We start from the raw sequence: 16610 nt of genomic DNA on the forward strand, positions 1-16610 counted from the left end.
CTTCCTTGGAGGCAATATGGAATCAAACGTGGAATAATAGATTGAAGTCAGAGATATGAGCTCATTTCCTGGACCTGCAAATGACTAGTTGTGTGACCTTGATCAAGTTACTTAACCTCTCGGACACTTGGCTTCCTTACTAGAAAAACTGTGATAATGATAGAACTGTGCTCATGATGGGTGATGAGACACTGCATGCCTGGTCTTTAGCTGCTGTCCATGGCATCAATCTAAACAGTGGCCTTTAGCCAGTGAGTAAACTGTCATTAGCAGTTAGTGGAAACAAACCCAGAGCAAGACAAGGTAAGCCATGGCATTTGACCTTTCAAGGCCCATTGCCTCTTCTCTGGCCTTCTCTCAGTTGAACACACACCCTATCTTAGTTCCAGGCTGGGAAGAGCAGTTGGCTAAACCTTTTTTAAGTTGAGGATTTACCATTTGTGTTCACATACTAATTCATCAAAAGAGATCTTTGAAGGTGTGGAGGTGTGGATGATGGCTCTTTCCTTTTTAAATTACTGTATTGTATCCCCAGTACCCAAGGGAGCACTGAGACAGCAGGGGGCTCAAAAGAATTCTTGAATTGGATGCTGGTGGAAAACACTGATAGAACCAAGAGAATAAATGTGGGTCTACAGCTCTTAGCTCAAAAGGGTCAAATGCTATTGATGTCAAGTCAAACTAAGCAGTAGACCTTCGATACACATAATACAGCCCGTGCTTCCTTGGATGCGCTGCATGGGGCTCCGGTGTGGGAACTCTTAAGGTAACTGCCGTAGGCATCTACAGCTGGGTCAGCAGGCTGCTACCTTTATGAAATAGGTCATTAGTGTGCAGCCTGCCACGGGGACTCAGTCTGACCATATACCATTGTCTGTGTTTGTGTTTTTTGACCAGCCTTTCAAAAGACCCATAGTCACTTATTCCAGCTCTGTGACCATAATGAAGTGACTTTACCTTCTTGGGTCTCCATTTCCTCACTTATAAAATAAGGCTTTAAGATAAGTCATCGCCGCAGTTCCCAGGCTATACATCTAAGTGCAAATATTTCACTTTGGCTTGGCTGCATCTGGCAGCCATTCATTCATCCAGCAAATATTTCATGGGCACCTAGTAGATGCCTGGCCCTGGGCTGAGCATTAGGGTGTACTGGTGAGCAAAGCCAGAAATCCTCGCTGCCCTGACAACCTTGATAGTCTAGTGGGTGAGAATTCATTAACCAAAAATTTATATAAATAAATATAAAACTATAGATATGTTGAGTGCTGTGACTGGGTGGTTCATAGAATAGGGCAAGTGTTCAGCAGGGAAGACTGACCTAGACTGTAAGTAACCAGCCAAAAGGGTGTGGGGGTGGGAGGGAGTCCAGGGCAGAGCAAACAGCTTGCACAGGGACAGGTAGTGGGGACAGCAGGGTGCATCTGAAGAGCTAAAACAGAGGCCGTGTGGCTGGGCTGCGAGAGGAGAGGGAGACTGGGGTGAGATGGGCTGGCGGCAGACCGCACAGGTCACGGTGGCCACATCAGTGTTCTGATCTTTGTCCCACCATGAAGCCACTTGAAGCCAGTAAAGCCTCCACAGGGGTGATCTGGTTAGGTGTGTGTTTCTAAACACACCTAAAGGTGCACGCCGGCTGCTGTGTGGAGGACAGCTTGGAAGAGGGAGAGGGTGGATGTCTAGAGAGGAAGCTGAGAGTGTGGCCCACCCTCTGGAGTGTCCCTGTGATGGGAAAGAGCATGGCAGGGCAGAAGTGGTGGAAAATCTGCACTCCAGGAAGGGCTTAGGAAATGGGAGAGACTGGGCATGTTTACAAATCAGTAGGAAGGAACCAGTTAAGAGAGAGGCTGAAAGGCAAGACAGAAGGGCTGCGTGAACTTGAGACCTTCGTGGAAGGTGACAGGGATCAGCTGCGGAGGTGTACACAGTCTGCCCTGCGAAGGAGGCGGTCAGGCCATCTCCTGAGACAACGGGGAGGGTGGTGGGGAGCGTGATGGGGGAGGAGAAGATCTGAAAACATCTTTGGGAGAACTGCGCTGACCAGGACAGGCTCTGGTTTTCCATGATTATAAATCTTCTAGTACAACAACTCTCCCTGTGTCCCTTTAAATTCATAGGTGGGAGCTTCTGTGTCATTTAGGATGATGGGATTTTTCCAAGGGCAGAAAGCAACTGAACTGTTTTGGAAAGCACTGACACAGCAGCCAGACATCAAGTCAGAGCTTCCATGAGCTGGAGGAACCTCCAATTTCAGGCGACTCAGTGTTTTTAAAAGACCATGTTGTTAGTCAAATCCCACATGAAAGATGTCATAGACCTTTCCAAGAATTGTGTCAAAAATAGATATATCACGTTAATAAATAAAAGCAAGATTTATTTTCCCCATTTTTGTTATCCAATACTAAATAAATGTATGTATTATTTACCAAATTGTCTAGGGGTTAAGTATATTAATAAGGGCTACTTTCATCTTTTCATGTAGTGCTTCTTTTTAGAATAACTGTTAAAAATGTCACACTGAATCTATCAGATAAACCACATGAGCATTGGACATTATGTTTTTTTATAAATCTATTTACTTATTTCTCTGACTTCACTGCAATGTTGGCTCTGAGATGGCAGGGTCTTGCCCATCTTGTCACTCCCAGGTCTTAAACCAGGCATTCAATAAATGTTTACTGAAGGAATGAATAAGTCTTAGATTTATCTGACAAAACGAATGGGTCTCCAGTTATGCCTAATCTGGTCACCTGATATGGGCTGCAGGAGGAGTAAGCGAGCTTGGGACTGATGGCCGTGCAACGGGTACATGTGATGGGTAACCCATAAGATTCTGTGAACTTTCAATGGACTGAGTGTTTTTTTATGGCAGACTACACTGGTCCATGCAGTGGAGATGTTTCGTAGATAAAAGGAGTTTTATACTGAGAGTCCTGGAGCAGAGCACAGGTCTTGCACCCTGTAGATTATGTTCTGACAATCAAAATTCTGAAACTAAGTTCCCTCAGATGGAGTTGACGATGGAACCATCTTGTGCAGAACTCTGCCATACGAATTGTAGTGAAGCTCTAGCTGAGGTTCTCAGTCTTGGCTGTGTCGTAAAATAACCCAGAGAGCTTTAAAAAATATCTGTTCCGGGGCCACCTCCAGAAATTCGGAAGTAATTGACTGGGGGTGGAAGATGATTCTGGCACTTTTTCAAAGCTCATGAGGTGATTCTAACGTGTAGTCGGGCTTGAGGATGGCGGATGACAACCATACCAAAGTGCTGGGTGGTAGGTAGAAGCTAATGCTGATGTCTCCACGGTCATCTAACATAACCCGGACACTACTTACGCACGGGAGATTTCTCCATACTTGAGGTGTAACTCAATTTTTTAGGTGGTATGTAGAATCGCTCTCACTGTTTTATGATCACGACTTTACAGATTTGAGTACCATCTCATAAATTGTCTCCTGCCTGCTTGTCTTCATGTTGCTCAAAAGGAAATCTTAGTTTAAAATGAGATACAAATCATGTTAAAGCAACTGATTCTAGTACTTCTATGAAGTGTCTTGGTACCCACAAAGTGCTTTTAAGACTGAATTGTGTAATATTGAGGACCTAAGAGGTGCCAGCCACTGGGCCACACTTTGGGAACACAGAGATGAAGAAGCTATTGCTTCTGCCTGGTCCAGCAGGAGAGGAGCTTTGTAAACCATCACCTGGATGCATTGTGATAAGTGCTGTGATTGAGGCCCAGATGAGAGACATGGTGAATCACAGAGGGCCTGGGACCTAAATCTGCTTCAGTAGTGGCAGCGTTATTCCCAGCAAATGATTCGTTATTCCCAAGAAAATGACACTTGAACATTTCAAAGCCTTTTGCCCGCCCACTTGTAATTCATGTTCCCTTGCTCCACCTGTGGGACCCGAGGGAGAAACAGAAAGAGACCAGAGTTGTGCTGTTTATAGGATTCTCCAAATGAGTTTGCTTCTCCCCCTCACTTTGCATGAAGCAGGAGAGAACACCTATGAGATGTGAATGTGGTGACATGTAAAGCGGTACCTGAAGCAGACGCAAGGATGAACAAGAAAGAAAGTATGGGATGCAAATGATGAGACAATTCTATTCTGGAACTTTCTTGAGGTATCTCTTTGGGTTGAAAACCTACTGTTAACATGATTACTTTTAAGCTTTATTTCTTTTTTGTCTTTGTTCCTAGAGAAACATTTTTAGAAAAATCAGCAAAGAGAAGATAAAAATAATATGTGGAGACCTTCAGCCCTGCTCTCTTAGCTACAGGCTTCCTGAGTGGTTCGAAAGACAGAGATTCTAACGACTAACACAAAAGGCCCTAATGAGTCTCCGTGTTTATTAATGCTTCCATCCTATCTCCCCCTTGTCTCAGTGGCTGGCATATTTTTAGATAAGACACAACCAAAGACTTTATTGAGAATACAACAATGTAAAATAATGACGGTGAAAAAGCTCCAAATGAGATTTTTTTTCTTCCCTCTTTCTCATGGATAAAAAGCATTTACCTGTGTCAGCAAAGTGATGAAAAAATCTTCCCCTACACAGGAAAAAATAGCCTTTTCTGGGAGGACATGCTGTTCATATTCTGACAACCATTTCTTTCCACTGGCTGGTCCAATAGGAATAAAGAATATAATTTCTCATTCTAATTACATTGGTTGTCTTAACAGCATAGGTAGAATTCATCCTTTAAACTTCCTGGGAGGAAGCTGAGACTTTTCTAACTCTCCCATTACATTAAACTCTGGGCCTGGTATGTATAGAATTTTGGAGTAGGAAGGAAGAGGAGTGGGGGGGCATATCCTCTGAGTGCAGACCTAGTCTACACAACCAAACAAAGGTGAATTTCCAATGTTTTAATCATTAGGGAAAGATGGTCAAGAATCTTTAATTTCTAGGGATTTGGAATTAAAATGTCTACAATATGCAGAAACACTTTGGTCCTCCCAGCTGCTAACATATCCAGCCCAGTGGAGATGCTGGACTCAAAGGACTTAAAACTTAGAATCTTTGGTATATGTTCTTCTATTTCTGCTCCTTACTAGAACCAGATTATTTAAGCCACTTTCTCTGTCCCAGGTGAGTGTGCCGTAGTGTACAGGGCCTCCAAGCCAGGCATTCTTCTATCCTGCCAACCCCCCAAAGACTCCCAGATGGCAGGCAGCCAGCGTACCTAGGATGTCGAAGCACCCTCCACTCTCCAGCCGGTGTTTCCTGTACAGGTTCTTCAAGACCTTGGCGCTGCCAAAGCGTTTGAAGCGGCTCTTCACATTATTGTAGAACCATTCCAGAGACTGGATCCTCAGAACCCTGAGGACAACACAGAATTAGAAAACAGAAAATTAGCATTAAAGGACAGAATTATGAAATGGTGGATTGCAAAAGTTGCCACAATACTTTGCAGCTCCTTCCATCAAGATGTGGTCTCTACTCCTTGGATCTGGGCTGGCCTATGACTTGCTGTGATCACAGAGACTGGTGGAAGTGATGCTGTGTGAGTCCAGAGCCTGGCAGCTTCCTCTCTTGCTGTTCGTGGAAGCCCCGCAACCCATCGCCATGTGCACAAGCCCAAGATAGCCTTTGGGATGACAAGAGACACTTGGCCCAATCCCCCCTCTTGCCCCAGCCAATAGCCAGCCAACCCCTAGAGAGGTGAGTGAGGCCACCGACTGCCGGTTGACTGAAGACACATGAGTAACCCTAGGTAAGACCAGCAGAAGAACCATGCACCTGAGTCCCTCCAAAGAGCAAGCTGATAAATGCTCGCCATTTGAAGCCACTAGCTGACACATCTGTTTAATAGCAGGCTTTATATTTGACACTCTTACTGCATTAACACCATTTCTAATTCAGCTTGGGAGGACAAAAAGCACAGGTGAGACCCTGGGCTCTATGGCAGAACTCTGCAGCCTCTTACTCATTCAGCCTGAAGCACTGTGGGAAGGTGGTTTCCTGGTCAGTGCTATAATGCTCGGTACAAATCACTGATACGATGCTTCTCTTTTCTGCCTGACCAGAACATGTTTCTAAACCCCTCCCATTTTAAGAATAGCTTTGGTTGTTATTTTTCTTATTATGAATGTAATGATGCATACTCATTTTAAAAGTTCAGAGAAGCAAAATGAATATAAATTCTTCTAAGTCAATGGAGGAACAAGCACACATTTAGCTGCTCTTCCTCCCCAGATGCCAGTGAAATGTGAGAAGATATCCAAAGGGAAAGAAATCTATAGAGCTGAGATGAGAATCAGAGATTTTCTAGATATCTGGAAAATTCTAAATAAGTGACAGCATAAAGGTAACAGAACGTTGTCCTACAAAGCAGGCAGAAGGGCTGGGACTCACAGACTGAGAGGTCCAATTTAAAGTTGATTGATGGGGACTTCGCCGGTGGTCCAGTGGTAAAGAATCTGCTTTCCAGTGCAGGGGACGCCGGTTCCATCCCTGGTCGGGGAACTAACATCCCACATGCCCTGGGGCAACTAAATCCGCGTGCACGCCACAACTACTGAGCTCACGCGCCTCAACGAGAGAGCCTGTGTGCTGCAAACTACAGAGCCCATGGGTCCTGGAGCCCGCACACCACAACTAGAAAGAAGCCTGCACGCCGCAACGAAGAGCCAACACAGCCAAAAATAAAAAAGAAAACAAGAAAATACAAAAATAAATAAAGTTGATTGATGAGTACTCAGCCATAAAAAAGAATGAAATGTTGCCATTTGCAGCAATATGGATGAACTATATTCATTATGCTAAGTGAAATAAGTCAGAGAGAGAAAGACAAATACTGTATGATATTACTTATAAGTGGAATCTAAAAAATACAACAAACTAGTGAATAAAATGAAAAAGAAGCAGACACATAGAAGAAGACTATCCTTGGAAATCATAACCTCCAGGCTTATGATTTATTTGAGAGCTCTAAAAGCACAAAACGACTGTGACTCTAGAAGAGAAATATTCTGCAGGCTGCCTCTCCTGCACACCACCCTGCTCTCTGAGCAGCTGACCTCCATGAAGGTGCTGCTGCAGGGCTTGCTTTGCAGGTGGACAGGTCCACAAGGGTAGGGGTGGACGATAGTGGTTACTGTGCCCCTCATTCTTCTTTGCCTTTTGGGACACTCCCCCTCCTTCCCAACTGAGTCTATGTTTTTCTGGAAAGGCTGGCCTCCTGGCAGCCTTGGGGGTAGTCACATGACTCAGACCTGCCAATCAAGGTCTGAGGTGGGACTTTTACTGCTGTTGGAAAGAGATACTCCCTTTCTGCTGGGCTGGCTTGGTGGCAGAATGAAAGCCTGGGCTGCTGAGGCCACCTTTGCCATTACTTGGGGGGTTATTTGTGGTCTTCTGAACAAAAGCAGATCTGACAGCGGGAAGGAAAAGGATCCTGTTGATGTACTTTGAACAGCTGGATCTACCCAAGCCTGAGGTCAATCCTTGGACTCTTCCATTACATGAGCCAATTAAAATTCTCTCTTTTGTTTAAGGCTTCTTGAGTTGGGTTTCTATTATTTGCAATCAAGAATCCCAATGCTTCAAGTACATCATAGGATGAGCTCTCCGTTACGTCCCTGGTTATATCAAAACTCTATGACATTTAGAAATACTTTGATGACCTCAAAAATAGAATGCCTTGGCTTGCTCAAGTCAGAGAGAGGAATCAGGGCACTGCCTGGGCTGCTGGAAGGTGGGAGGACAGCACTGAATCCTTGGAGAATGACCTGCAAAACTACAGCCTGATTTGGAGACTAGAAAGCTTTCCTGTAAGATGTGATTTATTTTGGATTATGTTTTGACTTAGAGTTAATGTGGAGAGCTTTTCTGGAAGCCCCAGGGAAGGCTCAGTCATGATTACCTTCATTTGATATTACTGCTTTTATTTCACTTATTTTAAAATTCATGGCTCAGAGGAAACTCACAGGAAACATGCAGTTCTTGGGGCAGAGGTATGGGGAGAGGGCCGTGAGAACGCCAGCACCCAGGATGGACTGGCTAAGCGCTGCAGGGTCCCCGGCCCACCCTCACATCTCCAGCTTCCCCCTGAACAGACGCAACTGCAGGCAAGGGTAGATGAGAAGGAAGGAGCCCTGTGTCAGCATCTTGCTGGAACAGAAGGCAGAGTGGAATATGCGTCTGTGCATGAATTCCTTCATCTGTTCATTCATTCATTCTTTCATTCCTCATTATTTATTGAGTGCCCTACGTGGCAGGCACGGTGCTAGGGATATGGGGAGTGACAAAACAGATGAAGCTCGTACCCAACAGTGCTGTCGGACTAATCTTCTCAACGAGTGCCAGATGCGTCATGAGATGGAACCAAAAGTCAAGCCAAAGGCATCTCCAGAATGGCTGGACAGTCTGTGTCCCACAGGCATTGGGTTCTGGATCATTCCCACAGATGTGTGAAAAACAGAGCCCACCCTGATTTATGGCTCAGGCATTTTTTTTCTAGGCTTTTTAAAAAATTGAAGTATAGTTGATTTACAACATGGTGTTAGTTTCAGGTGTACAGCAAAGAGATTCAGATATATATATATATACACACACACATATATATTCTTTTTCAGATTCTTTTCCATTATGGTTTATTACAAGATATTGAAAATAGTCCCCTGTGCGACACAGTAGGTCCTTGTTTTTTATCTGTTTTATATATAGTAGTGTGTTTCTGTTAATCCCAAATTCCTAATATATCCCTCCCACTCCTTTCCCTTTTGGTAACCATAAGTTTGTTTTCTACGTCTCTGAGTCTGTTTCTCTTTGTAAATAAGTTCATTTGTATCATATTTTAGATTCCACCTATAAGTGATATATGATATTTGTCTTTGTCTGACTTACTTCACTTAGTATGATCATTTCTAGGTCCATCCATATTGCTGCAAATGGCATTATCCTGTTCTTTTTTATGGCAAATATTCCATTGTATATATGGACCACATCTTTTTCTTTATCCATTCCTCTGTTGATGGACATTTAGGTTGCTTCCATGTCTTGGCTATTGTGCTGCTATGAACACTGGGGTACCTGTATCTTTTTGAATTAGAGTTTTCGTCTTTTCCAGATATATCAGGCATCTTCTTTAATGATGCCCAAACTGCTGCTTCTCAGCCTCAGAAAACACATAGGAGGGGTGCCTTAGGAAGGACGGGGAGCCGAAGTCCTGGTGATGAGACTTGTGGCGAAAAGCTTTCTAACTTGGAACTGTCCAGAGGGACCCTGCTTGATTTCCCTCACTTATTTTTGTAAATGATCCCAAGTTATCCCTAAAAATGCTCACACAAAGGTTCTTAGTTCTGTGCAGTTCAGTTTCACAGTCTTAAGCATGATCATTTCTTTCAACACTAGGGCTTTAAAAAAATCAACAGCAACCCTTCAAAATTCACCAATCACAACATAGTTAGAATTGATTACTTTTAGTCGTTGGAACTACTGTTGGTTCATCTGTAAAATGATGGTCACACAACTGACAAGGATAGGGAATATAGGAAGAGGATCGGGTTTGGGGGGAAGGTGGAAGTTGAGTTAGGACACTTAAATTTGGGGTGCCCACCACATCCCCAGTTGGCAATACCTGGTGGGCACTGGATATACTAGTCTGAGACTTGGATAGAAATCTGGACTAGAAATATGGATTCGGTAGTCTTTGGTCCACAGGTAGTATTGAAGCCAATAATTGGTGTAATGGAGGTATAAATCATTATTATCTGTATTTTACAAGGAAAATAGAAACAAGTAATTTGCTGGTGTCACTGAACTTAGAGCAAGTCAGGGAACAGACTGTAGACCTCATCCTTGGGTCAGTGCCTTGACGTCTGATCGGGTTACTTTCCTTCCAGAACCCCTAGTTAGTGTTCTTATTGCAAATTACGGCTTTTATTTCAAAGTTTAAGCAAATAGAAAGCACCATGGATCAAGGAATCAGCAGACAATGTAAAATCATTGTATCATTTCCCTAAAACAACCTACTTATCACATTGTGAATACTAATCACTTCAAGGCACTTGTTTGTATGAGAAGTTTGCTAATTATTTTTATGACATGAATAAACTTGTAAATATGGTACATTCTCATCAGAAGACAGACTGGAATCACATAACTCATCACAAGAGCAGCACTGAAATTATAACCCCGTGAAAGCTTTGCCCAGGAATGCCAGACTGATTTTTGGCTCATTAGACAAAACAACACGATTGTGAGAATGAAGGAACTGCCTACATAAGAACTGCTCATATCCTGGCTGCTGGTGATGAAGCAAGGCCACCTTGGCCCGCAGCCCTGGCACGGCAGGCGCTGTGCAAACTGAGCTCACTATGGGGGAGAGTCTAGGAGAGTCTGTGGATCCCGCTACTTCCTGTATGGTCCTCGGAGCAGCACTGGGGGCACCTTCCGGAACCTTGATGGAAATGGCAATCCCAGACCTCTATTCTCACCCTGAGAGCGGCTGAATCAAACTGCACTTTAGCAAGGTTCCCAAGTGGTTACTATGTATATCAAAGCTTGATAAGCACTGGCCTAGCAAAATTAGCTGGGTGTTTTCTGAGCCCACACGTGGTTTTTGTTTTGTTTTTAATTTTGACCACAATCCACTTAGGTAGGACAAGAGAGAGAACAGCGGACTTGCCTCCCTCCTTCCTGCTTTTCAAGGAAAAAGAACTGAACTGGGTAATAAAAAGTTTGGAAGAGGAATAGAATAATTAAAATGGTACTCCCAAAATCAGGTGCCTTCATTACAAAAAAATAAAATGCCAAAAATACTGTTGAGCCAAGTTCAAATCATTATATACAGTAAGGTTCCCCAAACAATCTACAACAAACTAAATTGATAATGATGAACTAACCTTACTTTGTTGGTAAAAATTAAGAAGCACAACAATTAAAATCCATGACCAACTCAAGATGACGTTGATGATGTACGGATAATGAAGCATCCCTCCTGAAAACTATAAGCACATCCATGATCTGTGAGCTCTGCTTCACAGAATACAGAATGAGAAGATTCAGCACCAACAACACACTGAATGGTAATAAAAGAGAAAAAGCTCCAGGTCTTTCAAACAGAGGGACTTTAATATAGGCAATTGGTTGTATAGATGATGAAACCACTGAGACTCCAAAGAGAGGATGATTGAGGCATCCCAGAGGCTAGCAATGAGGGAGCTGCCACCACCCCAGGGCCAGAGGGACAAGGGAGGAGGTGGCATTACCAGTAGGAGCATCCTGGAGCCAGGAGCTGGGACCACAGAGGAGATGCAGCTGCTGCAGAGACACTGCTTGAGGCAGAGAGACTGATACCCTGTTTTCTCTTTTCCTCCTGCCCTCCCAGTTCCCTCCAGGGCCTCCCATTGGCCAAGCTCAGAAGGGAGCCTGGGCAATGCAGCCTTTGGGGCTCAGCACCCCCAGGAACAGAGTAGAGAAAGGAAAGGCCAGGATGTGACATCTGGCAGCACATAGCAAATGACTGTTCTAACGTTGGCTTATAAAAACCAGATTCTGGCAACCCTTAATAACTTACTTAATAGATTACTAAGAAGTAGCCTTAGTTTTAAGCAGAAACCTAAACCTGCAGAATTGTGCCCCATTTGCCTACAAGAATAGAAGAAAGGAACTGTGTTTGGGAATTGGTTTGCAGCCTATGAGGCATCTCCATGCCTCCAGAACATGCTTTAGGAACTGCTGGCATGGGGCAGATGATGGGCTGGGTATCAGACTGAATTTTAGCACTTACCACCTATGTGAACAAGGGCACGTTTACTAACCTCTCTGGGTGCTGTTTTCCTTATTTGCAAAATAGAGATACTAATATTGATCTGGCAGAGTCTTACAAAGCATCATTGACCTAATATGCTTATGCATCTACCATAGAACTTGAACACAGTAAGCACGAAGAGAATGGTAGTTATTTAATCTCAGAAGAAACTAAATATTCATTAAATTTAAGTCCTATTATAAGGACATCTTTTTCTCTAAAGAAGTAAAAATCAAAGAGCCCCCCTCCCCCTATACAGACCGCAATACAGGATCAGTAGGAAGAACTTGGTTTATCCATTAGGACCAATAACTGACATCAGTGTGGGCCTCAGCTGCTTGTTACATGTCTTCTGAGAGAGCAGTTGTCCAAGGACAGGCTTCCCTGACTGCAGAGGCCTGCGGAGCCCAGAACTTTCTAGCTGAGTCTCTCGCTCTGCTGATGGCAGCTCTCCCAAGTGAGTGCTCGCATTGAGGAAAGGCCCGGGGACAGCCTTGCCACCAGAATCACTCAGTCCTACTCTGCTGAGTGAGACTCAACTCTTAGAATTATGATTTCTAAGTAACTCCTTGGATACAGTGTCCCTAAAATAAACTCAACTTTACTAAAAAAACAAAAAAACCCATCAAACAAACAAACTTTCTTTCTCCCCCAAATCTGATCCTAGGCAATTTATTTAACCTATCAGAGGTGGTTTTTTTTTTTTTTTCCTCCCAGATGCAAAAGGAGATAATAAATATTTCATCAGATTTTTCTAAAAGATTAAATGCTATAACACATGCGAGGCACTCAGCACAGTGTCCTGCCCAGTGTAAATCTTCAGAATATGCTATTCCTTATTATCATCAACGTTATTATTTTATCCTAAGCCCTCTGCATTCTTTTTCGGCAGGATGTGGGTGTAATCAACAGATAAAGAGTAAAAATAGACTTGTCAGGAAACGCATTCAATTCTTACATTTCATCTTAACCAAAAGGTTAAACTTTAGGGTTAAGGTGGTTCTTAATCTTTAGTATTTAGTTTTTAAACTTAAAACCCAGCTTGTTGGGCCAGCCTCAGAGCTTCTGATTTGTTTGGTCTGGGCGGGGCCCGAGTATGGGCATTTCTGACAGATGTGCAGGTGATGTGATGCCGCTGGTCAAAGGATACACTGAGAATCACTGAGTTTGAAGATAGATTTGACATGCTGTAGAATGTAATATCTTCCTGTGTTCTGTAGCCAAGAACACAGGAAGATATTACTGATTCAGAGCTGTGGGGAAAACAACAGAATGACAGGCAGGTGTTTGGAAAATAGGACTCATTCAGCCCTGACAGCATGAAGGCCCTTGAGCATGGAGTCAGAGCAATCAGTCTCGAAAAGTCAAAAGAGATTGAGAGACTAGATGGAAAAGAACAGCCCTCACACTGGGACCCCTGAGTGTGTCACTGGGAGTCTGTAGACAGACATGGCCAGGAGGCTGGAAGTGTCATGTTCAGTTGATACGTGACAATTGCCATTAATGTGAAGTGTCCTGCTAAGGGTGGGAAGCTGGAGTTGACAAGTAGCAGCAAGGAAAGCCTGGGAGAGAAGTGAGGAAGTGTGTCTGTGTGAGATACCCTCGCAGCTGCTCCTGGGCCCTTTGCACAACTTCTACAATTTGCACAGTGGCTAAAGGGAGATGGATGAGGAAACAGGCTGAAGGAGAGAACAAGGGAGTAGATAATAATATTTGAAAATATTTTTTTTCAGTTTTAATATTTTTTTATTGGAGTATAGTTGATTTACAATGTTGTGTTAATTTCTGCTGTACAGCAAAGTGATTCAGTTATACATATATATTCTTTTTTAAAATATTCTTTTCCATTATGGTTTATCATAGGATATTGAATGTACTTCTTTGTGCTGTACAGTAGGACCTTGTTGTTTATCCATCCTGTATATAATAGCTTACATCTGCTAACCCCAACCTCCCACTCCATCCTTCCCCCAACCCCCTTCCCCTTGGCAACCACCAGTCTGTTCTCTATGTCCTGTTTTGTATATAGGTTCATTTGTGTCATATTTTAGATTCCACATATAAGGGATATCATATGGTATTTGTCTTTCTCTTTCTGACTTACTTAGTCTGATAATCCCTAGTTGCATCCATGTTGCTGCAAATGGCATTATTTCGTTCTTTTATGTGGCTGAGTAATATTCCATTGTATATATGTACCACATCTTCTTTATCCATTCATCCATCGATGGACATTTAGCTTGTTTCCATGTCTTGGCTATTGTGAATAGTGCTGCTATGAACACAACGGGTGCATGTATCTTTTTGAATTATAGTTTTGTCTGGATATATGCCCAGGAGTGGGATTGCTGGATCATATGGTAATGCTATTTTTAGTTTTCTGAGGAACTTCCATACTGTTTTCTTCAGTGGCTGCACCAACTTACATTCCCACCAACTGTGTAAGAGGGCTCCCTTTTCTCCATACCCTCTCCAGCATTTGTAATTTGTAGACTTTAAAAAAAAAAAATTAATTCATTAATTTATTTATTTTTGGCTGAGTTGGGTCTTTGTTGCTGTGTGCGGGCCCTCTCTAGTTGCGGCGAGCGGGGGCCACTCCTCGCCGAGGTGCGCAGGCCTCTCACTGTGGCGGCCCCTCCTGTTGTGAAGCACGGGCTCTAGGTGTGCGGGCTTCAGTAGTTGTGGTGCATGGGCTCAGCAGTTGTGGCTCGCTGGCTCTAGAGCGCAGGCTCAGCAGCTGTGGTGCCCGGGCCTAGTTGCTCCGCAGCATGTGGGATCTTTCCGGACCAGGGCTCCAACCCATGTCCCCCGCATTGGCAGGCGGATTCTCAACCACTGAGCCACCAGGGAAGCCCAGTGTTATTTGTAGACTTTTTAATAATGGCCATTCTGACCAGTGTGAGGTGGTACCTTGAAAATATTATTGATGAGTGTGCTTCCACTAAGGCCAGGAAAGTAAAATTATAAGAAGTTGTGCTTTTGATTTAAAATTTTTTCAGATATTTTAATATGCTAGAAAAATTATTAAAAATACATAAGAATATTATGTAGGGGGATAAATATTTCCTTTTGTCTCAGTCTCCAATCAGAGGCTTTTACTAGATCCTGTCTTTAGTTAAAATTTGTAAATTTTGATAGCAAATACTTTATAATAACTATAAATGGAATATAACCTTTAAAAATTGTGAATCACTATATGGTACACCTGTAACATATAATATTATATATCAACTATACTTTAATGAAAAATTTTATATTTTGTTCTTTATGAATTTTTGCATTAATTTTGATTTTTAAACATACTACATTAAAATATTTATCTTGATTATTCGATTTTGGTCACTCCCTTAAATTTTACACCGGAGGTGAGTGCCTTGCTTACCTGACCCTAACTCGGCCCTGATAGGGCAGCCCCGTGTGTCGGCACTTTGACACTAGGGTTCCGTGGTGGCAGAGGAGTGCCGGGGGGGACACAGCTGTGCCCGTGGAAGGGGGAAAAGTGCCCAGTGAAGCAGATGATCCCAGCAGGAGAGGGTGGCGCCCGGAGAGTACAGTGGTGGTACCCAGGGGAGTATGGTGATGAATGCAGCGCCCAGAATACACTGAGGATGACGAACAGTGGAAAAAAAGTGGAAAAAAAAAAATCCATGGATGTAATGGGTTAGTTGTTGAAACTTGTGCCCTTAGAGACTCCCAGGAATCCATGGGGTGGGGTGTGGAGGGGAGCTTTGAAGGAGGCTGAGGTCCTGCATTGGTAGTTAGGGATAAAAACCAATGAAGCACCATCACCCAAGGAAGGTCTAAATAAGAAGACATTTCTGAGATGGTCTGGAGGTGGATGTGTCAGGGCATGCTCTGTCCCTTCCAGGACTTTCCAGCTGTCATTCACAGGACTTGGGCACAGCAGCCTCCTCTTTGTAGTCACTCTGGCCTGGGCAGGATTTGCCCAGCTGTCCCTACCTGTCCCTTAAGAAGCCCTCCCCAGACTTGATGCCACTAGTCCTGACCTGGCCCTGAACTCTCCCATCTCTGAGGCTGTCTCTGTGGCCCTCGGCTCCACACTTATGCTTGATTCATTCCTCTCTGTCCGGTTCAGCGAGTCTGACTGATACTCAACCAGGCAATTGTCAAGCCTGGGGGAAGGGGGAACGAAATGGTTTCTTTTAGTGTTGACCGTTTGGAGGCAGGGATAAATGTCATTTGAATATGGCTTTTCTTTTGCTTTCTTATTTGTAAAGCTGATTGAGACTTACTTTCACTTGTCAGAATCAACTTGAAGTAAGAGAATTTAACTGCATTTATTTGAAGAGCTGCTGTCCTGCTATAGCTGCAGCAATTTGAACTCTGAACCAAGCTTGCCCAGAAGGGAAATCTTGCATCCTCCCTATGCTACTTTGTGTGATCTAGGGACTGAGACAGCAAAGAAAAGGCAGTCAGCACATACGGATTCTTCTCCCAGTCACATCACTCTATGTACGGTCTTGAACACGTTTATCTTTCTGCATCTCACTTCCCGCACCCTCAGAATACAAATGATCATAATTTCCTACAACCAAACTTCCAGGGACACACAGTTGCATTGGATATTGCCTCACCTCCCATGTCCTGACACGTTGAGGTGTGCCAGCTTTGCTCTGATAACATCTTCACATTTGTATTTTTAAATAGTGTGTAATTTCCTTTTTGGCTTATTCATCTGTTTGATTAATGGTAACATTATATTATATAATGAGGTGTCTTCCCTTTAAGTTCCAAGCTGGTTGTTGGAACAAGAAGATGATCTGATTACTGTTTATATTAACCAATTCTGGACTTGGCTATAATAAACACACAGTGTACTACTGTGA

At 43.4% G+C, this 16610-nt stretch overlaps 1 protein-coding gene across 3 annotated transcripts in view; it reads right to left on the reverse strand.

The window, feature by feature from the left end:
* MYRIP (myosin VIIA and Rab interacting protein) overlaps window positions 1–16610 on the reverse strand; it is a 224192-nt gene that overhangs the window by 79609 nt on the left and 127973 nt on the right. For 2 of the 3 annotated variants that reach the window (XM_061196590.1, XM_061196589.1), the window contains exon 4: window positions 5191–5327. The exons of the other annotated variant lie outside the window; for it this stretch is intronic. In XM_061196590.1, the coding sequence (XP_061052573.1) occupies window positions 5191–5327 (137 nt within the window). The remainder of the gene's footprint in view (window positions 1–5190; window positions 5328–16610) is intronic. 3 annotated transcript variants of the gene reach the window in all.

This window comes from Eubalaena glacialis, chromosome 7, assembly GCF_028564815.1.
Source record: "Eubalaena glacialis isolate mEubGla1 chromosome 7, mEubGla1.1.hap2.+ XY, whole genome shotgun sequence".
Taxonomy (NCBI): Eukaryota; Metazoa; Chordata; class Mammalia; order Artiodactyla; family Balaenidae; genus Eubalaena; species Eubalaena glacialis.